The sequence below is a fragment of the Hemitrygon akajei genome, chromosome 26 (assembly GCF_048418815.1).
Source record: "Hemitrygon akajei chromosome 26, sHemAka1.3, whole genome shotgun sequence".
Lineage (NCBI taxonomy): Eukaryota > Metazoa > Chordata > Chondrichthyes > Myliobatiformes > Dasyatidae > Hemitrygon > Hemitrygon akajei.
The window spans coordinates 21,712,337-21,738,123 of NC_133149.1; the positions used below are offsets into that span (position 1 = coordinate 21,712,337).

Here is a 25,787-nt window from a genome sequence, read left to right on the forward strand (position 1 = left end):
TATGCTTAATCTTGCACTGTATTAATGCTCCTCACTGGGATTTGGGGTTTTTAATTTTGTAAAATGTTTTGAAAAACTAATAAAAAAAATTAAAAAAAAAAGAACTGTAAGTTTGTGTTTGTACGAAGGGGTGGACACTGGGCACCGCTACAGTGGCCGTACGAGGGGCCGTTCAAGGTGATCAGCAACAACGGGTCCACGTACGTTCTGGACATTGGGGGGAAAGAGGAGGTTTTCACGGTGGACCAACTCAAACCAGCCCATGTGGACTTGGCGCAGCCGGTCGAGGTTCAGGCACCGCGGCGCAGAGGCAGACCTCCCAAACAGAGGCTGATCCAGACTGTGGACATTGGGGGATGTATCGCCGGTTCTGGGGGGGGGTTGGGTTATGTGGTGACCCACTTTCTGCGCAGGTGAACCGGCTCACAAATAGCCAGCGTGCGGGGGGGAGACTTTGGTAATGCACCTCTGATGTCATTTCCGCCCGGAGAGGGCGGGTGCTAGGGATTTAAATGCCAGCGCCGCGAAGCTTGAATAAACTAGTCTAGAAACGACTTACCGACTGCGTGTCGTTATTTCAGCGCTGTGTGTAGCACATCGCTACAGTAGACTATTTTCTAAACAGGTGAAAATTCAAAAATCAGACGTGTGAATGGACTTGCAGATCTCATGCAGGATTCCCTAAACATTCATTTGCAGGTCGAGTCAGTGGTGAGGAAGGCAAATGCAATGTTGTCATTCATTTCGAGAGGACTAGAATATAAAAGCAAGGATGTAATACTGAGGCTTTAGAAGTTATTGGTCAGACTGTACTTGGACAATTGTGAGTAGTTTTGGGCCCATTGTCTTATAAAAGATGTGCTGGCATTGCAGTGGTTCCAGAGGAGGTTCACAAGAATGATTCTGGGAATGAAAGGGTTAATCTATGATGAGCATTTGACAGCTCTGGCCCTGTACTCACTGGAGTTTAGAAGAATGAAGGGGGATCTCATTAAAACCTGTTGAAAGGCCTAGATAGAGTGCACGTGGGGAGGATGTTTCCTGTAGTAGGGAAGTCTAGTACCTGAGGGCAGAGCCCCAGAATAGAAGGACGTCCATTCATTGCCACAGATAGCTATGGACACCAAGTAATTGGGTATATTTAAAGGAGAAGTTCTTAATTAGTAAGGGTGTCAAAGGTTACTGGGAGAAGGCAGGAGAATAGGACTAGGAAATTGTGAGGGCTAATATATCAGCGATGATGGAGCAGACTCAATTACCCTAATTCTGCTCTGATGTCTCCGCTTAACATCACTTCTGCTGGTAGGGCATTCCACCATGTTCTGGGTAAAATAACTTGCCTCATAAATATCCTTTGAACTTTAAATCAAGTAATTGACATTTCCACTCTAGGAAAAAGACAATATCTACCCTAACTATAACTCCCATAACTTTATCCCTCAGCATCGAATGTTGTGGTAAATGTGGGCTCACTTTTAACATTTAAGAAAAACTTGGACAGGTACATGGATGAGAGGTGTATGGAGGGATATGGTCCAGGTGCAGGTCAGTGGGACTAGGCAGAAAAATGGTTCGGCACAGCCAAGAAGGGCCAAAAGGCCTGTTTCTGTGCTGTAATGTTCTATGGTTCTATGGTTCCAGAGAAAACAACCCATGGTTGTTCTGAAGGCTTCCCTCAATGATGTGAGTGGAAAGACAGGAAGGTGAAAATCAGATAATCTGTGAAGTTTTATCGAGGGGGTTTGAGTCCATAACTGGTCTTGCAGCAGCACCAAGTCTCTCCCTAAATCAAGGATATTTTTTATCTTCTCAGCTCTTCATTTGCACGTGTTGTGAAGTGGGCTAGTAATCCAGAAAGCATGAATTCCAATCATTCCATAGAAGTCTGAAGTACCTGGGTCTTTTCCTAACTTCGGGGAGAAATTATTACTCATTCAGTGCAGAGTTTTGAACAGAACAGATTGGTGAATAACGCCTCCATAGCTGTGAAATAACACCCTGAGTAATTCATATGTACTGATGATTTCCAGTGAAATTTTCCTGGCAGCATTAGTTCATTAATTTAAAAGTATCAGATAAAGGGGGGGGGGGGGGAAGGGTTAAAGTTATAACTATTATAACTAGAGAAGCTATTTCAATCCCTATGGAATAATGATATTGAAGAAACTGGCTAAGGCCTCACAGTCCATCTGTCATTACTGGACACAACTTCTGTGTATATAATAAAAACAGGAAATGTTGCAGATACTCAGCCTATCAAGCAGTGTCTGTACAGAGAGAGAGTTTAGGCCAATGAATCTTGATCAGAACTGGAAACTGGAAAATGAGACATGGCTTAAGCCGTGATTGGAGGAGTGGGTGGAGTATTGATTTGGTAGTGGAGAATGTCCGTGATTCAGTGGAAACAAAGATTGTGAATGGGCACAATTTCCCCCTCAGGAAGCCTGGAGCATTCAGGGCAGTTAGAGAAAAGGATGCAACAATACTGGATGCCGAACACTATCGTTGCTGAAAATGTGATGTAAAAGTGCATTCTGGAAATGCTCAGTTATTCATGTAGCATCTGTAGTGAGAAAAACACTGAATAGACCTCTATAACTTTGAAACCACATTGAGCATAGTAAAGTGGGTACCACCCATCAGAACAATAAGACCAAGCAGATAACTGCATGTACTTTCCAAAGGGAAACCACATTGCTGACTCTTGTTGATTTTGGGAGGTATCATAATCTCAAATCTTGCAACCACCTCATTGCCAAATTTCCACCGGACACCAACTTTGCAGCATGTCATCTTCAAATGCAATTGCAAAAGTCCTATACATCAGGAGATAACCGGTTAATTCTAGATTCTTATTAAACCACCTGTATCCTATTACAAAATCACATATAAATTACGTCAAAGCATAATTTATACCACATATAAATTATGTCAAAGCAAAAATGTCAAAATAACCATATAACAATCACAGCACTGAAACAGGCCATCTCAGCCCTTCTAGTCCGTGCCGAACACTTACTCTCACCTAGACCCACTGACCCGCACTCAAAATCTATTGCAATACTGTACAAAGTGCAAGATTTCTTAAATCAGGAATCTTTGCATACATTATACTGTTCACTTGTAGTCTCATACGTGACTTACTGTGTAGAGGTATGGGGAAATACATACAAAACAAATACAAACTCTATTTTTCTACTCCAAAAGAAAGCCATACGAATTGTAAATAAGACAAGTTATTACGAGCCAACCAATCCACTACTTCTTCAACTAAGTACTTTAAAATTCAGAGATTTCGTAGATTTAAAATAATACAAATTATGTATAAAGTAAAAAATGGACAGTTACCACAAAGTATCCGAAGATTGTTTAAAATGAGAGAAAGTCAACATGATTTGAGAGGAACATGTATATTTCAAAAACAAGGGATAAGAACAAATGTAAAAAATCATTGTAGTTCAGTCCGAGGGATGAATCTATGGAACAATTGTAGTGAGAATTTAAAAAACATGCACCACACTTAAGTTTAAAAAATTATTTAAAAATAATTTAATGAACAAATATAAAATACATGATTTAAAATGAATGGGAGTAATGTGAATAAATGATACTTAGAATTGGATTTTGTATTAAAAGATTATGATATTTTTTGTTTTGATGTGATGATTGACACCAAAGAAGTTTTTGTATAAGGAAGAGGGGTAGGCATAATAAGCTGTAGCTTCAGCCTACACCCTTTTGGTCTGTTTTAAAGATTTTTATTATTTAATTTTGTTTTATGAAATCATCGTTGAAAATGATGCTTTTTGTTATGTTTCTACTGACCGAAATAAAATTTCATTCATTCATTCAAAACTGTTATAATTGAAATATATAAATAATATTTCCAATGTCCCTATGATCTTGTTTTCCTGGAATTGCTTACAGTGGTGACCTGGAAATTATTTGTGGAGGCTGCAAAACATTCTTGGACCAGCCCTACCATCCATGGATGATCGGCCTCTCTCCAAATTCTGTCTTCCAGATGGGCCAGCTTTTCACCTCTCTCCTCGCTCAACTGAAAGTGAGTGAGAATGAAATACTTTCACACATCAAGTGTTGCTGATTGACAGAAAGATAATGCCAGAATATAAGACAGTCTGTTCATTGAGATGTTCACTTCCTTCCTTGGAGTTAAGTTATTGTGGCCTAATTAAGGAAGTGGATTACAACTTGTCCCCGAATATCTCATTCATTTTCAAGTGAAATGTTACATGGAACTTACAGCACAGAAACGTGCAATATGCCCCAGTACTCCACGTTGATGCCAGGTTCCATGTTTAAACCATTCTCTGGTTAAAGAACCTTCAGCTAAATTGGGCAGCAGGAAGCAAGTGCTCCATAGGCCAGTTTTAACACACTCCTTTCATGACCATCTTCAGTTCCTTTGGCATAGAGGCAAAGTGGTCAGATCACTTCAACCACAAACAAGACAAAATCTGCAGCTGCTGGAAATCCGAGCAACACACACAAAATGCTGGAGGAACTCAGCTGGCCAGGCAGCGTCTATGGAAAAGAGTATAGACGACGTTTCAGGCCGAGTCCCTACAGCAGGACTCATTTCAACTGCAGTGCTTAAAGATACAAGCTCAAGCCAAACATACAAATTAAATTTGAAGCCATAGTGCTGATAATATGCTGTCAAGATCTGAAAAGGCCTCATCTGGTTTTGTCAATACCTATTGGGAGTGCGGGGGCCTGCAGTGAGATGTTCCCCCCTCACTGATTGAAGGGTGAAGCCTACAGTTGAGACCAAGGTAACATGGATGGATGTGGTCAGGGTAGTCAGCAACAGCAGTGTTGTACTGCATCAAGGAAAATGAGAACTAATGAATGATATTAGTGTCTAACTTACCATCAAGACTTTGTAGATTCTCATTTAAATCATTGATATTAATGTCAAATAATAGTGGGCCTAGAACTGGCCTCTGGGCTATACTACTACAGGCAGTCTTCAAGTCTGAAAACCAACCTTCTGCCATCTACTTCTGCCTCCTATCATCAAGCCTATCGCATATGCAATTAACTAGCTCACCCTGGATGCCATGCAGTCTAACTTGCCAAACCAGCCTACCATGCGGAACCTTATCAAAGGCTATACTGTAAAGCACTTGAAGGGCTTGCATTTATATAGTGCCTTTCTAGTTGCATACCAGCCGGAGTTGGAGCGTCTGGAAGCTGTTGCAGTTGACGGATACTCCTGAGTTATCTGGGCTCTCTCAGTCTTCACATAATGTGCTCTAACCCGAGGAAGCTGTCCAGAGCTACAGATCTAAGCTCTGCCTCACTGTGACCCAAGCTGTGGCAGGAAAGGTTGACATACCATAGCTGACATCTTTAACAAAGTCGCCTCCGCAAGATCACGCACATGTTCCCAGCTGACCCAGAGGCAAAAACCTGTAGCTGAGCTTAGTAGTCACATTGACAATCACTGTTACAGTGAGGAACATCAATACCTGTCCAATTCCTTTTTGGAAGCCTTGACCTTCTGTTCCCACCTTCCTGATCACAAAAAAACAACTTATTTAAAAAGGACACCTCATGCATTATGCATACTTTTTGGCATTGACAGGACAAAAACAGTGGATTTTTAAGCATAGGAGACAATTACTAGAGATGCCCCAGAGGGAGCAGCACTGGCTATTCATAATTTAGAAATAGCTTGGATGAAAATATGGGCAATAAAATATATATTCATTTTTCTCATTTATTATTGGCAAGAGTGATGGGGGAAGATGCAAAGGTAGACGCGGGGTCAAGTATCTGGCTAAGAAGATGACAGGTGAAGTATATTGGAGAAGAAATGGTAAAACAATGTTCTTTTAAACAGTGAAAAATGACCAAACGTTAGTGTACAGAGGGGTCTGGGTGTGCTGGTCCACAGGAAGCAGAGAGTAGAACCAGCAACCTGTTAGAAGGGCAAAATAATATGTTGACCTTTGTTGTAAGAGGGTTGGAGTTTATGAGGAAGGAGGTCCTGCTGCAGTTGTGAAGGGCTTTAGTGAGACCACATCTTCAGAAATGTGTTGCGCCTGTTGGTAAACGATTTACTTGTCTTAGAGTTGGTACAGCATTGTTTGAATCCCATCTTGCTCCCATAGCTAACTCACCGCCACACGTCATTCGCTCAACAACAGTAGTATTTGAGTGAATTTGAAAGTAGCTTTGGAGCTGTGTTTAACCACAGGCATTTGAGTATAAAGCATAGAGAAGGAGGCTAAACATGCAGCCTTGAGGTGCACAAGTGTTGATAATCAGTGAGAAGGAGATGTCATGACCAATCTTCTTTTGAGTGAAATCTGATGATAAGGTAGTTGAGAGGGAGGCATAGAGGCCCAGGTCTTGAAGCTTGATGATGAATTCGGATGGGTTAAGGAACATGATCAACTTTGATCTAATTAACTAGCCGCGTGGCTTCACGAACTATATCACCTCATCTTGCTATTGCTTATGTTCTTCCCACTGGAATATAGAATACATCATAAACATGGAATTTCTGTGCAGATCTTTGAAGAAAGGTGAATTCCATAATTAGGTAAATGATAGATTCACTTATAACATTAGCAACTTATAATAAAGGTGCTAAAGTTATCTGCTGCCCCCTGGTAGCAACGTTGCACTGTACAATTTATTTTCAGTATGCAGCAAATGATTGAATAAATATTACACTGAATAACAATAGCAAAGATAATAAAAATAGTTTTTGTTGCCTGCAGATCATGCAGTTTTTGGGGGCTTGGTGGGTGCTGACACCTTTTGCTGAAGTGGGCAGGGGGAAGGGGAGGTTGATGCATTAATGCTTTGCCGCTGCCCGTGCAGGGGGAGAGGGGGCTTTGGGGTTCTGACACTTTTCTGTCGTTCATTCTCTTAGGGTTCTTCTGTTTCCGTGGATGTCTGTGAAGACTAATTATTTCAGGTTGTATACTGTGTGCATTCTCATTATTTTGCTCTCTTTTGCACTACTTATTGAATTTTTATATATTTTGTATTGGAGTTTATAGTAACATTTTATGTATCACACTGTACTGCTGCCACAAAGCAACAAATTTGACAACGTATGTCAGTGCTAATAAACCTGATTCCGATTCCGATTCTGATTCAATACACCATTATTACTTGGTCCCCTTTACACAATTTATTCAATTGTAAACGAATTTCAGGGTTTACTCGCCCTGGCCAGAATCCCTACCTTCTTGACCTCTTCACATTTTGAACATACAGTAGCTCCGTCACTTAGATCAGTCGAAGTGGTTTTCTACACTAGGAGGCACAATAGCTACAGGAAATATTCATTATGTAACCCTACTAGGATTTAATTGGGGTGTTTCATATTTCATCCATTTCACTGTATCAGTAACTAAAACATTACCAGAACCTTCCCCCCCCCCCCACACACACATCATAACACTCCCTACAGTATGTATATTCGACCTCTACTTCCCTTGATTACCTGGAGCATAGAAAACTTCTGCTGTGACACTGGATGTGTGTAATGTTGATTCAGTTAGGATGGCAACTGATCTAATATCACTTGTTTTATCCCACAACTGAAAATAAAACGTCATCCCGTTGAGTCCAGTAATGTTGTGGGCTTGACTGCCCGTCCAGCCTGGTCATTGCCCACTCTCGGCCACAGCGTCAAGAATGGTACCAAAAAATTACTCAACCTTTAGCATATTATCTGGTAAGATGGTGCAATTCTGCAGGCAGCTCACAAAACTACTAGATACTCTTCTTCTAGATATACTTCTGAATTATGACTGATTGCAGCCTGTAATTTCCACTTTAGGGATGAACTTCTGAGCCAACTAAAAGATCTGGCGTTTTTGCGACCTCCTGGGGGATTCAGCAAGAATGAGAGGGGCAGCCATCAGTTCCTAATGGCGGAACGCAGACCCATTGTTGTCTCCGTTACTCCATGCCGATTAAAACGTTGAGCAAGATTAAAATTGATGAGGATGAGAGCAGGTGTTCAGCGCCATCTGCCCACATTTCACTGGTCTCCCTCGCACTGCTTCTGGCAGAAGATACAGAAGCCTTGGGTCCACAGAGATGAACTGACTGACTCGGTAGCTGTGGCCTTCTGGACTGGCTTCACCTGCTTCATTGGCTCGTGGACTCCCTTTATTATATTATATATTATTTTGGAAATCTAGGCATCTAAGAGTTCAATTGCTCCAATATGTTACTTAACATAATTCAAATTTCCTTTGTTAATAGAAATAACAGTGAACAGTCATTAATTGAAGCATCTTTGAGGATGCTCTTGTGTAAGTGGATGATCTGACAAAATAAGCATGTAACAGAGACTTAATTTGATGAATATTGAATGCTCAGGTTTGTGAGGGTACATCTCATCTTTCTTAACATTGCTGAAAGTCTTCAATAGTTTAAAGCGGTAACTTATATAATAGTGTCATACATGTTTTCAATTACAGCTAGCATTTCCTATCTGTTTCAATTGTTTGATAGCTTTCTCAACATCCTCCTAAGATGTTAATATTTTATTTTTTCTGGTTGTCAGCTGATTAAAAATAAAATTCCCATGTCTTATCACTGCTGAAGTTGATTTCTTTCTTTCTTTTCAAATCTTTTTTTATTATTATCCAAAATAACAAGAGTACATCGAAGTAGGTAACACTTACAATGTCTCAAAGGAAAAAAAAATGTTTAAAAGATTGAAAAATATGGTGACACAAAAAAAGAAAAGAGAAAAAAAAACCCTACTAAAGCAAAGAAAAGTGAGAAAAAAAATAACCCATTAGGTGTTCAACCCCGGAGCCATGCATCATACAAAAAGCTTCTAAAGATAAACATAAAACCACCAGCAAAAAAAAAACCAAAATTTACAATTACGTCATGGAGGAAATCTATCAATTAACTCAAATGGTAGTAACGAGCAAATGAACCCCATCTTTTCTCAAAATCAAACATAGGTTTGAAGGTTTGACTTCTAATTTTCTCCAAACAAAGACATAATAACATCACTTGAGAGAACCATTGTGACAGAGTGGGAGTCGACGTATCCTTCCACTTCAATAAAATGGCCCTCCCAGCTATCAATGTAACAAACGCTATAGATTCGGGGTAAATGGGATGTATGGAGTGTCCAGGGAGGGGCAGCACCTTTGGTGAAGGGGCAGGTTTGATGTTTGAAGGTTCTTTGTGTTACCTGCTTGCTTTTTGCTAGTTGCGCAATTTGTTCTTTTTTTGTCCGCTGGGGGTTTGATGGTCTTGTTCTGTGAGGTTTTTCTTTAAATGGGTGCTATTGTGTTTCTTTGCGGTTGTCTGTGGGAAGATGAATCTCAGGGTTGTATACTGTATAAGTACTTGGATAATAAATGGACTTTGAAACTCTGAGGCCATTACCATTGGTGGAATTCCCCTGTATGCAAATAAACTGCTGTATAGACTACACCTCAGATGTGTTTTATTTCAGTAAAGGATTCAGGGGCATGCTGAGATCATGTAGCTTGCCTCAGAAACATTTACTCTCTGCAAGTGTCCTTGCCACCCCTCTGCTGACACAGGACAAAACTGGGCAGGCTTCTTTGCTGCTCCTCGGACACACGGATATTGAATAAGGAAAGGAGTCTGTACGTCCCTGAACCTCGATTAACTACCCAGACCTTTTACACATCAAAGATACCCACAACCATACTCAAACCATGAACCAATACAGGAGAAAATGGGTAACCGGCTCCAGCTCAGAACTTACCGTAATCTGCTTCTAACAATGCCAGGATGAAATGTCAACAGGCAAGTCAATAAATGGGAGCTGTTATATTCCCATTTCTAGTTGTGAAACTGGTTCCTTGAGGTTGTTATAGCTGCTGGTAGTAACAGGGACAAGCTCCCACTGCGTATTAAAGGCTCCCAATGACATGTGTCTCAAATAGCCTCTGACAAGCATGTCCAGCTTCTGGTCTTCTCGTGTGGCTTAGCTACTAAGCTCGGCAGAACTGTTTCTACTGACAAGAGAAGGGGCAAAGGCAGGTTATTGGTGCCATAAAACTAGACGCTTTGGGCAAATAGGGCTTGTCAGTCATGGTTGGCAGCTCATCTAAGAGAAAGAAAGCTCTGATCTCACACCTCCACTGCCTTGTGGCTGTACCTGTTCATGAGGAACGCTTGGGGAGTAAACTCCGAGGGAAAAATCCGGAGCTGGAATCCTTAAGGCAGTTCTATGTTGAGTTCAATGCTGACTGGCAACCCCTACGCTGCCTCTGGTACCAAACTGTATCGCTCTCTGCCATTCCTTTGGGCTCATCAGTTGCATGGAGATGGGGAGTCAGCTGCATGGGCAACAGCTTGCTCTCCATATCGTACTGCCCTGGCTCACGTATCATGTAGACAGCTGGGACGCAACATTCATGGTTGACCCACTCAACATAGGGCCTCATTTGTAAAACAGTTGTTTTTTTCTTAAAAACATTAACACTATAGCCTGGAGATTTGGGGTAAATGGGGTGTATGGAGTGTCCAGGGAGGGGCAGCACCTTTGGTGAAGGGGCTAGTGTCCATTCCAGGGCAGCTCACCAACCTTTGGTGTCCACTGGACACTCAGTTCTCACCTGTGGCTCCAAGTAGCTGTTTGCATGTGACAGCAGTCAGACCCTGTACACTGCTTCAATAGGAGGGCTAAACTAGGTGAGGGTAGCCAGGGGCCTCATACCCCGATGAGTTAGGGACACGCCTGTCCCAGCATGTGAAGTCAGCTCCGGCAGACTGGACGGATGAGATCTACAGTGAGATCCAACGGCCAGGAAGGTGGTACTGAAACACTTCATGGAGATCAAAGAACATGACAATGCTTGTTCATTCCACTGGACCCAGACGCCTGAGGTCGAGAAAGTGGAACTGCCCTAGTACAACAGCTTTATCACTTTAAAGCTCTCCCACACAGGTTTCCTGTCATTGTCAGTGTTACGAATGAGGAGCAACTCTGATGGGCAGAAGGGTGCAAAGTCGCCCCCCCCCCCCTTTTTGAGAATCGCAAAATTGCTACTATTTCAGGTCTGATACCCAGGAAATGAGAGAGAGACAATGCAGAGATACACAAAAGTGGAATGTCTCCTCCTAACAAAAGCGGAACGGAACCACTGATTACTGCTATTGCCTCTTGGAGAAGGATTGTGTATTGAGTACTGTTCTATTCATTTAAACCCCTCAGGGGGCAGCCAGAGTGGTCTGGTTGAGGGATTGCATCATCCCAACCTGATTGGCACCTGAGACCCCGTGAGTGGGGATAAAAGTAAGGTCTGGGGAACACCCCTCAGACGCACCAGGAGAGACGCTACGAGACTGGTGGAGGCTTGTGTGTGTGTCCACCCTTGCCTGGGTGACGAGTCCGCCACGGGAGAACGGTCTAGCTAAAAGACGGAGGGGTCATACGTGAATGGCCACAACAACAACGCATCGACGGATCAAGATCGAAAAGGAAAGTCGGCAAGTCAATAGCTGTTACTCGCTCTCTCTCCAACAATGGCAACACAGCGACCAACAACTACCGCAGCCTGCATGAACTGAACTGAACTTTATATTTCCATTGGACAATTCATTATCCCCTAGACAACGATAGAGCTTATTTCTTATTGATTATTATTATTCCCGCACTTTTAGGTTTAGTCTTGACGACGTATAGTATCTGTATGTTTGCATTGATATTATTTTTGTGTATTTTTATCAATAAATACTGTTAAAAATAGTACCATCAGACTTCAACGGATACTCCTATCTTTGCTGGTAAGATACCCAGTTACGGGGTTCGTAACATCATACATAATTGACAACCACCGTAGGGTAAATACTTACAATATTCTGCAATGCCTCACGTTAGCCAACATAATGAAGAGCACTTTCTCACCTTCATTACAACTTGCTTCCCACGTAACTGGCAGAAGGCCCCACTTCCCTATCCCGTGTAAATACCAGCAGGAGATGGTGGCCATATTTTTCCCATAGTCCTTCATTCACATTACTGCACCCAGTGACCTTCGAGGTGTCGGAGGAAGCAAACCCCTCAAGTGCCTGGATGGAAGGAAATGGCCTTGCAACAAATCCCCCTCCCAATGTGATAGCCCCAATACCACACCTGTTGAAGACCTTGCTTTAGTCTGAGCCTTTCAACAGTAAAATTGTTGTAGGAGTTAACGCTCATCCAAACTCCTCTGGTGGGACAGTAGCTGCTTCTGGCCCGTACAGGTTAGTGTTACACTGTCACCACTACCAGGAACAGGCAAGAGAATGAAATAGAAGGCTGAGAACCATCAGCGTATATTGTCATATTCCTAATTATAGCTTTCAAAAACCTTTGTAGATATTAATGTGCATTAAGTACGTCAAGAAAGATGTTACACTGACAGTTTTATTTTACAACAATGATACTCTTTTCGAGCAAGTATCACATAAACAGGCATAGAATGGAAGGATACAGATCAGGTGCAGGGGGATGAATTGGCAGAGACAATGTTGGCCAAAGGGCCTGTTCTTGAGCAGTACTGTTCTATGTTCTTTATGCTGTTGTCCTACCTCACAGGCTGTCTATTTGCTAGAGAGGAGTCTGAACACTCACAGGTATACACCCCACTACACTTGAAAGAAGACATCTTCCCAATTTGCGAACTGCTATGCCATGAACCTGGCGTTCCTGAAGCAAGGATATGGTGATCCCATCACTGCTCAGTAGCACTTTAGTAATATGCAGAGGCCACATCTGAGGACTGGTGTTGGATGCATAGAGCAGAGATGAGGGGCTCAGGGCTACAGCCTGGCTGGCATAGTGAATGCAGGCTTTTCTGGGCCCTGGCAGAACCTGCTCCAAATGTTGACAGACCACCCAGATCCTACAGTTTCTCTCATCACCCACCTGTTGGAGGCGGTGCGATCCGTTGTCCCTCCTCATCTTGGAGATGTTTCTATGACGACAAGCTCAATGCTGGACACTGGGCAACTGGGAGGATGGTTAGGGCCTCAATTTTTCAGGCACTTCAGTGTGTGTGGCACCTCTTTGCTAATGCACAGCACAGTTCTGAGGTAATGCTTGAACCAATGGCCTTCTGACTCAGAAGCAAGATTCCATTACTGAGGAAAAGCTACTCTCCTCCAAATTTTTAGTTATAGATCTGATCACTCAGTTAATGAGCTAGTTCAGGATTTTTCACTGCCCATATCTTTTGCACAAAGGAGCTTGTTGATTCTTAGCATCCAGGAGGGATATGACACACAAAATGAAGCCAGAGATAACCTTTAACATAAGATTAACTCCATTTTTTTCAGAATAATATTTTGCAGTGCAACACAGTTGGAAGTATAAAATGCTGCCTTGCCTGAGTTTTCGACATTACCTCCATGTTGGAGAGGTTCATGTTGAGCTCCTGAAGACGTGCTGCCCTCCATTCCTCAGCTGTGCTTGTCATGTAGTTGTCAGTTAGGGCATCCCAGATCCTGGAATGAGAAAGGTCATTGTTAGTAGTCAGCAGCACACAGCCCATCTGATGCCCGGCCTCCAGCTGGGAGTACAAATGTCCTTTGTCACTCCACAGAGGAGCTGCATCTGACCCACAGGCTAACAATCAGCATGTTTAATCTGATGAACCAGCTGACTGTCAGGGGCATTTGTCTGCGTGATTCAAAGTGTGCAGGTGCACCCAAATCCCAGGTACAATAATCAGGAGGAAAGATTGTACAGAACATAGCACAGGAATAGGCCCTTCGGCCCATGACGTCTATGTTGAACACAATGCCAATCTAAATCCCTTCCACCTGCACGTGATCCATCTCCCTCCGTTCCTTGCATTTCATGTTTCTATCTCAAAGCCACTATTGTATCTACTTTCACCACCACCCTGGCAGGACTCTGTGTAAAAAATGTGTTCCGCACATTCCCCCTCCCCACTGCTTTAAATACATGTATATTAGCTCTAGACATTTGCACCAAGGGCAACATTCTTACAGTTTACTCTATCAATGCTTCTCCTGGTTCTATAAACTCTATCAGGTGACTAACAGCTCATAGATAACAAAAGCCAACTTCCTGATCCACCCCTCCCAATCACCCTTTTCACCCTCTGTCTCTCTCAGCTCCTCACTGATATTCTGTAACTTCCCTGGCTCATCTCTGCAGTAGTCCATCTCCCTCTCTCTGTCGCAGACCCAATCTCTCTCTCTGCAGTAGTCTCCTTTTCTCCCAACTCTGCCCAAAATCACTTTAACTCCCCTATCTTTCCCTATGCACTTACCATTGTTGCAGATATTCTTTACAGCCTTACTAAATCCTGTAGTCAGTCCTGCTGAGGCAGAGATCTATCTTTGTTCATAGCCTATGAGCTTCAAGCTGACAGGCAGCTTGAGGATGGGAAGGATTAGCCCCTTCTTCCAGGCATAAGATACCTCCTTCCCTTCTACCACATAGTCCATTCTGAGTTGTCCAAAGGCATTTCTCTACCTCGTGTCTTTAAGGTAGTCTTTTGTTGGTCTTTGGTAGCAATCTCTTTTAAGCACAACCACACCCATGATACCTTCATTTTCAGAATAACAACAAACCACAGAAAAATAACAAATTAAACTGGTCATATGATCAATTAGGAACTCCAGGAAAAATCCCTTGTGAGTGCCTTTTTAACAAGTTCCTGACAGTGTTTATTTATTCTATCCAAGGTGTTGACAAAAGGTCCTTCTGCAACTCCAGTACCTGTTGTAATTCCTCTCAAACAAGTCCTTGGACGTGTTCAACTCTGCAATTAAAAAAAAATTCTGCTTCTCTGCACGTTTCCCTCATCAAGATGAGTCAGGAGATGAGATCACAAGTCTGTCTCTTCGAAAACAAATTGTTAATTTGTGAAGTGAGACACAATGATTCTTTCACTTTGATCCAGTTAGGGCAACTCCTGCAGAATCCACTGTCAGAAATTCCTCCAAGTGTTTCAGTATTATTAACACTGGTCTCAAATTTTGCTCTACGATTTTGAACTAAATCCTGGAGTGGGACAGACTTCAACACACTGACCTGGTTTCTACATTAATTATCTTTTCAAGACCACTGTAATAGGCCCCTAAGGGCTGATTAGAATTTCATCTAATAAGTATGCTGATTCTGTCCCCTGGGTGTCTAGTATAAGATTTCTGAATCCCACCAGTAACTGTCATCCTTTACCTGGCTTTGTCAGTGTGGTTCAGTCACATGTGCACTTGAACGTAGTTCCCCAGTGGCATTGCGCGATTCTTTTCAAGGTAAATCCCCAGTTATTAATATATATATTTGGCTGGTAATGAATAAACATTTTGGTGCAAGTCTCAAGATTTGCTGGATCTTGGTGGCCAGTGGTAACATCCACTTCTTGCTTAACGCTTGGTGGTTTTTGTGGCAATATCTTTCTTAGTAACTGACTTGATAACACCAACAGCCACCGTCTGTCTCATATCACGGACAGCAAAGCGACCAAGAGGTGGATATTCGGAAAAGCTCTCGACACACATGGGCTTAGATGGTATCATGTTAACAATGGCAAATCCAGGGCAATTGCTAATGTCTGACTTGAAGCAGACACAACAAACGCTGCAAATGCACTACAGGTTCCGACATCTATAGCCACTTTACCTTAATAATTTATCAGAGCAAGATTCCAGGGTAGGTTGAAAGACTTACACTACAGGATGTAAACCTCCCAGTGAGGAGCTTTTTTTAAAAAATAATTTACTACTAGGGTTTGAAGTACCTGGACAGCTTTGATCAGTTTTGACCTGCTTAAGAGGCTTTGCTGCAAGCTGGTCCTGGAGCTTTTATGGTATGAGGCAGGAACCTGGGAGAGGGTAGGAAAGTCGGGGCTAGGATTGGGTGGGGAGATATTGCGGGAAATTTGGAGGAAACGCAAGGCTGATTGATGAGGAGATCCCTTGATTAAAGATCACGGGTGATTAGGAAGAGAAAATGGGGTGGTGAGGATTGGTGGGAGAGATCAAGGTTTGGGGAATATGCCAGACATTAGAAAAGAGAAGATGATAGGCAGCAGACTGGTGTGAGAACTTGTTAAAAAGTACTAACAAAGGATTTTTTCTGAAGTTCCTAATGCTGCCCTGAGACAGATGATTAAATTGATCATATGGCCAGTTTTAATTTGTTGTTTTTCTGTGGTTTGCTAAGTTTGTTATTCTGAAAATGATATCATGGGTGTGGCTGTGTTTAAAACGGATTGCCAGCAAAGGCCAACAAAAGACTACCTCTCCATCACTATGTGCTCACCACTCCCTCCTACAATTTAAAGTGGTCCACAGAGCCCACATGCCCAAAGACAAGCTATCTTGTTTTTATCCGGATACATCTCCCTACTGCAATAGATGTAACAATGGAGAGGCTTCACTAATCCATATGTTTTGGATATGTCCGAATCTTGAAAAATACTGGAAGTATTCCAAACTTTTTCTGTACTTTTTAAAGTGAATTTTAAGCCTAACCCTTTGACTTCCTTGTTTGGTATTGTTGGAGAAAAAGGCATAACTTTGGAGACATCTGATTTGCATATATTGGCTTTTATTTCTCTTATAGCTACTGGGATGGTGTTGCTTAAATGGAAGGACGTTGCTCCGCCTACTCACACTCAATGGTTATGTGATGTTATGTCATGCTTAAATTTAGAGAAGATCCGTTGTGCAATTACTGATTCTAACCAAGATTTTCAAACATTGTGGGGACCATTCTTGAACTATTTTCAAAACCTTTGATTTGGTGTTAAAGTACAGATGTTGGCTAATAACGTAAATCACTATGTGATAAGGAATTTTTTCTATCTTTCTTTCTTTACCAAACAGCTTCGACTTTGGTAGTGGGTTTAGATTCTTTTTTTATAATAAAATTATTATAATTCAAATTACAATTTAATTAATGAATGTTTGATTATGAATATAGGGTACTGCGATTGTAAGCATGATTTAAATATAATGTATTCGGTACTATTCTATCTTTTTTTGAATCATAATACATATCCTCATGTACTCTGTATTCTTTTAAGTGAAAATTAATAAAAATATTGAAAATAAAGACTACCTTAAAGACACTGGTAGAGAAATGCCTTTAGACAACTCAGAATGGACTAGTCACAGGATGTGCTTAGGTCTGTGATTTGGGATGTATTGGGAGAGAGATTGTGAAGATAAGGGAAGTACTATTGGGCTGTGGAATACTGACCTACAAGCAGAAGTAATAGACTGGACCTTCCTCTTTCTTTGTACCTCCTCAGTTCCTAAACGTCGAGAACTCAGAAAACACAGCCTGCAGAGAATGAATCATCCTACATCCATTTTCTGTTACAATGGGGACATTTGGGGAAAGCTGAAACCTGTTTCCAACTTTTAACATTTTAGTCACCTCTTGAAACTCACATATTTTGGAGGTAAAAAACTGACCCAATATTTCAGGTTAATAGTCATATCAGAATAAGGAAAATAATAGGAATGAAGAAGTTTTAAGCAAGTACTCAGTATAAAAGATAGAAATCTGCTTGGTTAGAAAAAACTCCCCAAACCAAACCAAAGCCAAAACAACTCAATCCAAGCCAAATGCTGTGAGAATCCTTTCCCGATCTAATCCAATGAAACCATCAACATAACTGTAACAACTCAAGCATACTATTAATATGCCAATCTAATGCCCTTCCCTTGGACAACATTGGTGGCATGGAGAGGGGAGACTTGCAGCTTGGGCAACTGCCGGTCTTCCATAAAAAAAACCTTGCCCAGGCTTGAGCCCTGGAAACTTTCCAAGGTGTAAATCCATGGTCTATCGAGACTAACGGAGGCGTACACACACACACACACACACACACACAATATGCCAATATTATTAAGCAAAGCATCCTGACCTGGATAAAGTACTGAGACAGACCAGCACAGGATGCCCCAACTTAATTCAAATATGAATAAATACCTAAGCCAAACCAAACTTGACACCAAAAGAAAGTCACAAGAAAAACACAGAATTCTGGAAGAACTTAACAGGTCAGGCAGCATCTATGGAGCGAAATGGACAGTCAGTGTTTCACACTGAGGTTTTTCAACATTCCTGACAAAGGGGTTTTGACTCAAAATGGCAATTATGCATTTCTTTCCATAGATGCTACCCAACCTGCTGAACTCTTCCAAAATTTTGTGTGTTGACATATACATAGTCAGGTCTTGTCAGGTCTGATCTCAAAGCCAGGAAGAGGATTCACCTCACATGGACTTGAAATTTTACACAGCACAAATCCCAATGTTTCTGGGAGAGGAGGGATGGAGTCACTTCTCCACCCATCCTTTTTCCTTGGATTGGAAGCACACGGCCTAATGGAAAAGCCCAAAACACCACAATATGTACCTGTTCTCCTGTCAGGGATTGAAAATGCAGAAACTGGAGTAAAATTACCTCATTGACCCAGAGAGGTATGTTGGCTGGAGTCAGGACCTTGTGCTTTGGCTCTTGGTAGGGTGACCCATGCTAAACAAGTCAAAGGGTAGAAGCCAAACTAAGAATGGTCCACCAGTCCTTCAGGTTTGAGGGTTCATCTCAGGGCTAACAACCCTGACTGGTCCAAAAAAAATAGTTATGGAAACAGCAGTTAAGAATCGTTCTATATCTGTGAACGGCAAAAGAGGCCAACTCCATCATCAAGACAGCACTTCATTGGACCCCTGAAGGGTGGAGGAAATGCGGGAGACCAAAGACAAATTGGCAATAGAGGGAGAAATGAGGACCCTGAACCACACCTGGGGCATTAAGAGAAGACGAGCAAGGGCAGACAAAGATGGAGGACCTTTATTGCTGCCCTAAATCCCAGCGGTGTAATGGGCAGTCCGTAAGCAGTAGAGGGCAGAAAAATCATGAGACTGGTCAGGGTATGTGTAAGGAGCAGACAATGAAGGGGTGGCATGGTAGCATAGTGGTTAGCACAATCACTTTACAACAACAGCTATAAGATCGGTGTTCAGTTCCTGCTGATCATTCAAGTGACACAGTAGTCAGTAGGTTAAATGGCCATCATAAATTGCCCCTAATGTGTAGATCAGTAGCAGAATCATGGAGGATCTGATGGGAATGTGAGTGAGTTAAAAATGAGAATAATTAGAATTGCTGTAATATGCGGTTGATGGTCCGTATGGACTCAGTGGGCTGAAGGGCCTGTTTCTGTGCTGTATCTCTCTACTCGTGGCTCCAAGTAGATGCTTGTGTGCAACAGCAGCCACATCCCGATACATCACTGTGATAGGTGGGCTAAACCAGGTAAGGTCGCCAGCAGGCCTCACATCCTGGCGAGACAGGGGCATGCCTGTCGTAGCAAGCGAAGTCAATTCCGGCGGACTGGGAGGATGCGATCAATAGATGACCCAACAGCCAGGAAGGCAGCTCTACAGCACCTCATGGAGAGGGAAAGGCATGACAAGGCACAGAGAAGCGATGACCATCCTCTGCACCCAAGGAGGGCCCCAGTTGTGCAGACGATTTGTACCACTGGACCCAGACTTCTGTGGCCAAGAGAGTGGAACTGCCCTAGTGTGAGTGGCTTTTTCAGTTTAAAAATTCTCCCACGCAGGTTTCTTCATGCAGCTCACTGCACGACAGCTAATATTGCACCCATAAACTTGTTCCCAAATGGCTGGAGCAGTGCGCAAGACCAGAGTGGCTGGCAAGCTGCTGGTGGGTCATCAATTCAGTGAAAGACACCCTTTGGTTCGACTTGAAACTTGTTGGTCTGCCAGAACATCAATATTTTTGTGGAGGAATATTGCCGACTGACACATTCCAGGCTGCAGGAATTCGTGCTGAGGGACGCACTGAAGCTTGGTGCAGCCACCACAAGGACTCGGTGGGAAAAGACTACAGTACAGGGCTCATCCACTACAGCAGGGTCAGGGGTCAGGTTGGGTGAGGAAGCCCCTCAATTATTCTAGTAGTGTTCCACCCCCAGTGGGCCACATGTATGGCAACAGTCTTATTGGTTTCAAGGAATGTAATAAAACTCTGCTTAAAGCATTGACTATGAATGTAAGGATGAAAAGGCATTGTACTGTCTTGTAAATTTTTTTTATTATGAATCAAGCTTATTTTGATTTTAAAAGTTTCCATGACCTTATTGTGGACGTACATGTTGCTCGCAAACTTGGATTCAAAAGCTACCTTCGAATGCAGAACAGAAGAAATGCACAGATCTAACAGTTATCATCAAATACAACGGACAATCTTCTCTCTTTGACTCTTAATAAGTTTTAGAAGGTGTTGGTCAGACCACATTTGGAATATCTTGAGCAATTTTGGGCTCCATATCCTAAGCAGGAACGTGGCCCTGGAGAGGATCCAGAGAAGGTTCACAAGAATTATCACAGGAATTAAAGGTTTAACATTTGATGTCTCTGGGCCTAGGCCTATCCTTAATGGACTTCAGAAGGATGAGCAGGGACTTTATTACAATTCACCAGATACTACAGAACTGGATAGAGTGGATATAGAGAGGATATTTCTGTTAGTAGGAAACTCTAGGATCCAAGTGCACAACCTTAGAATGAAGGGATATCTCTTTAGAACTGAGATGAGGAGAAATTTCTTCAGCTGGGAGTGATTAATCTATGGAATTCATTGCCTCAGAGGGCTGTATAGGCCAAGTCATTGGATGTATTAAGGCAGTGACTGCTAGGTTCTTGATTGGTACAGGACTTAAGATTGATGGGGAGAAATCAGAAAAATGGGATTGACAAAATTCAGCCATGGTTGAATGATGGAGCAGATTCAATGGGTTGAATGGCCTAATTCTCCTCCTATACCTTATGGTCTATTCATACGGTCTTCCTAAATGACCTGGCTCTAATTTTAAGAGTGCATTTATTTAGTTGTAAATTAACAACAGAGAATTATCTGCATTTTTCCTATCAAATCCTTTCAATTGGTTCGCCCACCATTCTTTGTGCACCAGGGAATAGCAAGCACTTGATCAGATTTACTTAGGAATGGTTATAATTTGGAAACATTATCGGGAGGCCATAGAAACAGTGAGTCAGCAGGAGCTGGATTATTTAAAATAATGCTTTAGAAGCTATTGCATTTACTTGTTGTCCCTCTGTCCTCAAATCTGATGGAGATGCTGACTCTTTTCTGCTATCCATTAAAATAATGGCCAACGTATCTTCATGCATTAAGTGTTTGTTGCTAAACTTTGCACAGTGGAGTCTCAAGGATTGACATCCATTAGACCAATTAAAGCACTATATTCTCCTGGTCATGTCAAACTACCTTTATCAACTGGGATGATTACATTAATGGGAGAAGTATAAACAGAGAAGTAAGATAAAGGCTCGATGAGATTTTCTTTTCCCTGAATTGCTGGGATATATAGACTACAGATCGGTGATCCGACAGCCAGATTTTATATTGGGCAATACTCCCATGCAGGACAACAGGATTATATGCCCCAATATGTTTTGCTGGCTTTGCTAATATCCCAGAACATCACACATCCAGCCTTTATGTTGGAGATACTAAGGGACAAATGCTGATTGTTATTCTTGCTGGATTTTTAATGTGGAGGCTTGAATTTTAACAGCTTGAGGCTCATATCAAAATGCCGGAGAAAGAAGAGTTCAAAGTAAGTTTATTATCAAAGTATATAGATGTCACCACATACCATCCTGAAATTCATTTTTTGTGCGCATACTTAACAAATCCAAGAACCATAAGAGAATCAGTGAAAGCCTGCATCCAACAGGGTGGACAAACAACCAATGTGCAAAAGACAACAAACTGTGCAAATACAAAAGAAAAAAGAAATACTAATCAATAAATAAGCAATAAATAACAAGAACATGAGACAAAGAGTTCTTGACAATGAGTCCATAGGTTGTTGGAACACTTCAATGATGGGCAAGACAAGTGAAGTTGAGGGATGTTATCCCCTCTGGTTCAAGAGTTCAAGGTTGAGGGGTAATAACTGTTTCTGAACCTGCTGGATAGATAGATAGATAGATAGATAGATACTTTATTCATCCCCATGGGGAAATTCAACATTTTTTTCCAATGTCCCATACACTTGTTGTAGCAAAAACTCATTACATACAATACTTAACTCAGTAATAATATGATATGCATCTAAATCACTAACTCAAAAAGCATTAATAATAGCTTTAAAAAAGTTCTTAAGTCCTGGCAGTTGAATTGTAAAGCCTAATGGCATTGGGGAGTATTGACCTCTTCATCCTGTCTGAGGAGCATTGCATCGACAGTAACCTGTCGCTGAAACTGCTTCTCTGTCTCTGGATGGTGCTATGTAGAGGATGTTCAGGGTTTTCCATAATTGACCGTAGCCTACTCAGCGCCCTTCGCTCAGCTACCGATGTTAAACTCTCCAGTACTTTGCCCACGACAGAGCCCGCCTTCCTTATCAGCTTATTAAGACGTGAGGCGTCCTTCTTCTTAATGCTTCCTCCCCAACACGCCACCACAAAGAAGAGGGCGCTCTCAACAACTGACCTATAGAACATCTTCAGCATCTCACTGCAGACATTGAATGACGCCAACCTTCTAAGGAAGTACAGTCGACTCTGTGCCTTCCTGCACAAGGCATCTGTGTTGGCAGTCCAGTCTAGCTTCTCGTCCAACTGTACTCCCAGATACTTGTAGGTCTTAACCTGCTCCACACATTCTCCATTAATGATCACTGGCTCCATATGAGGCCTAGATCTCCTAAAGTCCACCACCATCTCCTTGGTCTTGGTGACATTGAGACGCAGGTAGTTTGAGTTGCACCATATCACAAAGTCCTGTATCAGTTTCCTATACTCCTCCTCCTGTCCCTCCTGTACCTCCTTCCTGATGGCAGCAGAGAAAAGAGAGCATGACCTGGGTGGTGGGGGTCCCTGATGATGGGTGCTGCTTTCCTGCACCATCATTCCGTGTAGATGAGCTCACGGGTGAGGAGGGCTTTACCCGCGATGGACTGGGCTGTATTCGCTACACTTTGTCGGATTTTTCATTGAAGGGCATTGGTATTTCCATATCAGGCCATATTGCAACCAGTCTATATACTCTCCACCATATGTCTATAAAAGCTTGTCAAAGTTTTAGATGTCATGCTGAATTTTTGCAAACTTCTAAGGAAGTAGATGCACTGTTGTGCGTTCTCCATGTGCTGATGGTCATTGTGGAGGAGATGTTGTTACTAATGGAGCACCTTTAAAACTTTCTATTAATACCTGACCACCACCTTTCGACTAGTGTATTTGGCTCAGGGATGAGTTGCATCCATACAAGCTGTGAAGAGTGGAAGATGCCCATATCTGAGTTATTTTAACGTTTGGTGGCTATTGAACACCAGGTACCACATAGGTTTGGCAGAGGAAGGTCTTGATCCAATGGCAAAGAGAGGAAAGAGGCTCTACTTCCCAGACACGTGTATGAGCATGTGCACGTATGCAAGCACTGACCAGACCCACACAACACAGGACGATGTGTGTGTTAAATAGCAAGCGCAGCAGCAACTGATCAGACGAAAGCTTTGCAATCCTACCACATCCAGTCAATGGCAGTGGATAACACGTGAATTTACAAACTAGGTGCAGGAGTAGCCCCCTTAGCCCCTCAAGCCTGCTCCGCCATTCAATAAAATCATGGTTAATCTAATTATAATCCTGCCACCCACATTAAGCTTTCTTATCAAGTCTCTAACTCTGCCTTAAAAATATCAAAAATGCTGCTACCACTGCCCTTTGGGAGAAAGATTTTGGGGAAAACAAAACCATAGAACACTACAGCACAGAACAGGCCCTTCAGCCCTCCATGTTGTGCTGACCCATATAATCCCTAAAAAAAAGTACTAAACCCACACTACCCCATAACCCTCCATTTTTCTTTCATCCATGTGCCTGTCCAAGAGGCTCTTAAATACCCCTAATGTTTTAGCTTCCACCACCATCCCTGGCAAGTCATTCCAGGCACTCACAACCCTCTGTGTAAAAAAACTTATGTTCTGTCCCCTGCCTGTCCTTCTTCATCAACTCAGAACTCTTAGCATCATGCCCTTGTCCTTCTACCTTAATCCCTGCACTCACATTCTGATTCCCACTCCCCTGCCAAACTAGTTTAAACCCTCCCCAACAGCTCTATCAAACCTGCCCACTAGGATATTGGTCCCCCTGGGATTCAAGTGCAACCCGTCCTTTTTGTACAGGTCACACCCACCCCAAAAGAGGTCCCAATGATCCAGAAATCTGAATCCCTGCCCCCTGCTCCAATCCCTCAGCCACGCATTTATCCTCCACCTCATTCCATTCCTATTCTCACTGTCTCGTGACACAGGTAGTAATCCCAAGATTACTACCTTTGAGGTCCTGCTTTTCAACTTCCTTCCTAACTCCCTGTAATCTTCTTTCAGGACCTCTTCCCTTTTCCTACCTATGTCATTGGTATCAATATGTACCACGACCTCTGGCTGTTCTCCCTCCCACTGCAGGATATCTTGGACGCGATCAGAAACATCCCGGACCCTGGCACCTGGGAGGCAAACTACCATCCGAGTTTCTTTCCTGCATCCACAGAATCACCTGTCTGACCCCCTGACTATAGAGTCCCCTATCACTACTGCCTTCCTCTTCCTTTCCCTACCCTTCTGAGCCACAGGGCCAGACTCTGTGCCAGAGGCGTGACCACTGTTGCTTCCCCCAGGTAGGGTGTTCCCACCAACAGTACTCAAACAGGAGTACTTATTGTCAAGGGGTACAGCCACAGGGGTACTCTCTAGTACCTGACTCTTCCCCTTCCCTCTTCTGACTGTGACCCATTTCTCTGTCCCCCGTGGCCCTGGAGTGACCACCTGTCTGTAACTCCTCTCTATCACCTCCTCACCCTCCCTGTCCAGACGAAGGTCATTGAGCTGCAGCTCCAGTTCCCTAATAATGTCCCTTAGGAGTTGCATCTCGATGCACCGGGTGCAGATGTGGCCGTCCGGGACGCCGGGAGACTCCAGGACCTCCCACACCTGACACCGACTGCAGAAAACTGGCCTCACACACACTACCTCCTTTTGCAATGAACAACTGCCTCACCTCGTCTTGTTACTGCCGAAGCCCATGGAGCCAAAGCCCTTTCACTCTGCTGCCCGCTGGATATGGCTGCCTTTCTTTTTAAACTGTTCGCGCTCAACAGGCGGACGTCACGCGCCTGCGCAGTCTGGCCTCTCTCTTTCCCCGAGAACTCAAAATGTCTTCCCACTGGAAATCCTTAGGTACTCTCCCGCTGCCCTCCTTGTTCCGAATCAAAAACTTCTGCAGATTCTTTGCCCTTTTTAAACTGTTCGCGCTCAACTGGCTGACGTGCGCCTGCGCACTCTGGCCTCTCTCTTCCCCTGAGAACTCAAAATGTCTTTCCGCTGGAAATCCTTAGATGCTCTCCCACTGCCTTCCTTGTTCTGAATCAAAAACTTCTGTAGATTCCTTGCACTTTTTAAACTGTTCGCGCTCAATCGGTGGACGTCACGCGCCTGCGCAGTCTGGCCTCTCTCTTCCCCCAAGAACTCAAAATGTCTTCCCGTTGGAAATTCTTAGATGCTCTCCTGCTGCCTTCTTGTTCTGAATCATTTTTTTTTTGACATTTAAAGACCTTCCCACCCTCTCTCCCCCTCTCCATCTAGGTCATTTCCCAATCTTGTCAGAGCTATTGATCGCTTGTTCTTCCTCCCTTATGTACCAATATCAGATTTCATTTGATGGTGCTTTACTATATTAAAGGCACAATACAA

General features: G+C 42.8%; 1 protein-coding gene across 2 annotated transcripts in view; it reads right to left on the reverse strand.

The window, feature by feature from the left end:
* Nucleotides 1-25,787, reverse strand: part of fez1 (fasciculation and elongation protein zeta 1 (zygin I)) — a 92,488-nt gene that overhangs the window by 53,483 nt on the left and 13,218 nt on the right. The window contains exon 2 of one of the 2 annotated variants that reach the window (XM_073029710.1): nt 13,386-13,485. In XM_073029710.1, the coding sequence (XP_072885811.1) occupies nt 13,386-13,485 (100 nt within the window). Of the gene's footprint in view, nt 1-13,367; nt 13,486-25,787 lie in introns of both variants that reach the window. The other variant, XM_073029708.1, reaches the window with a different exon arrangement.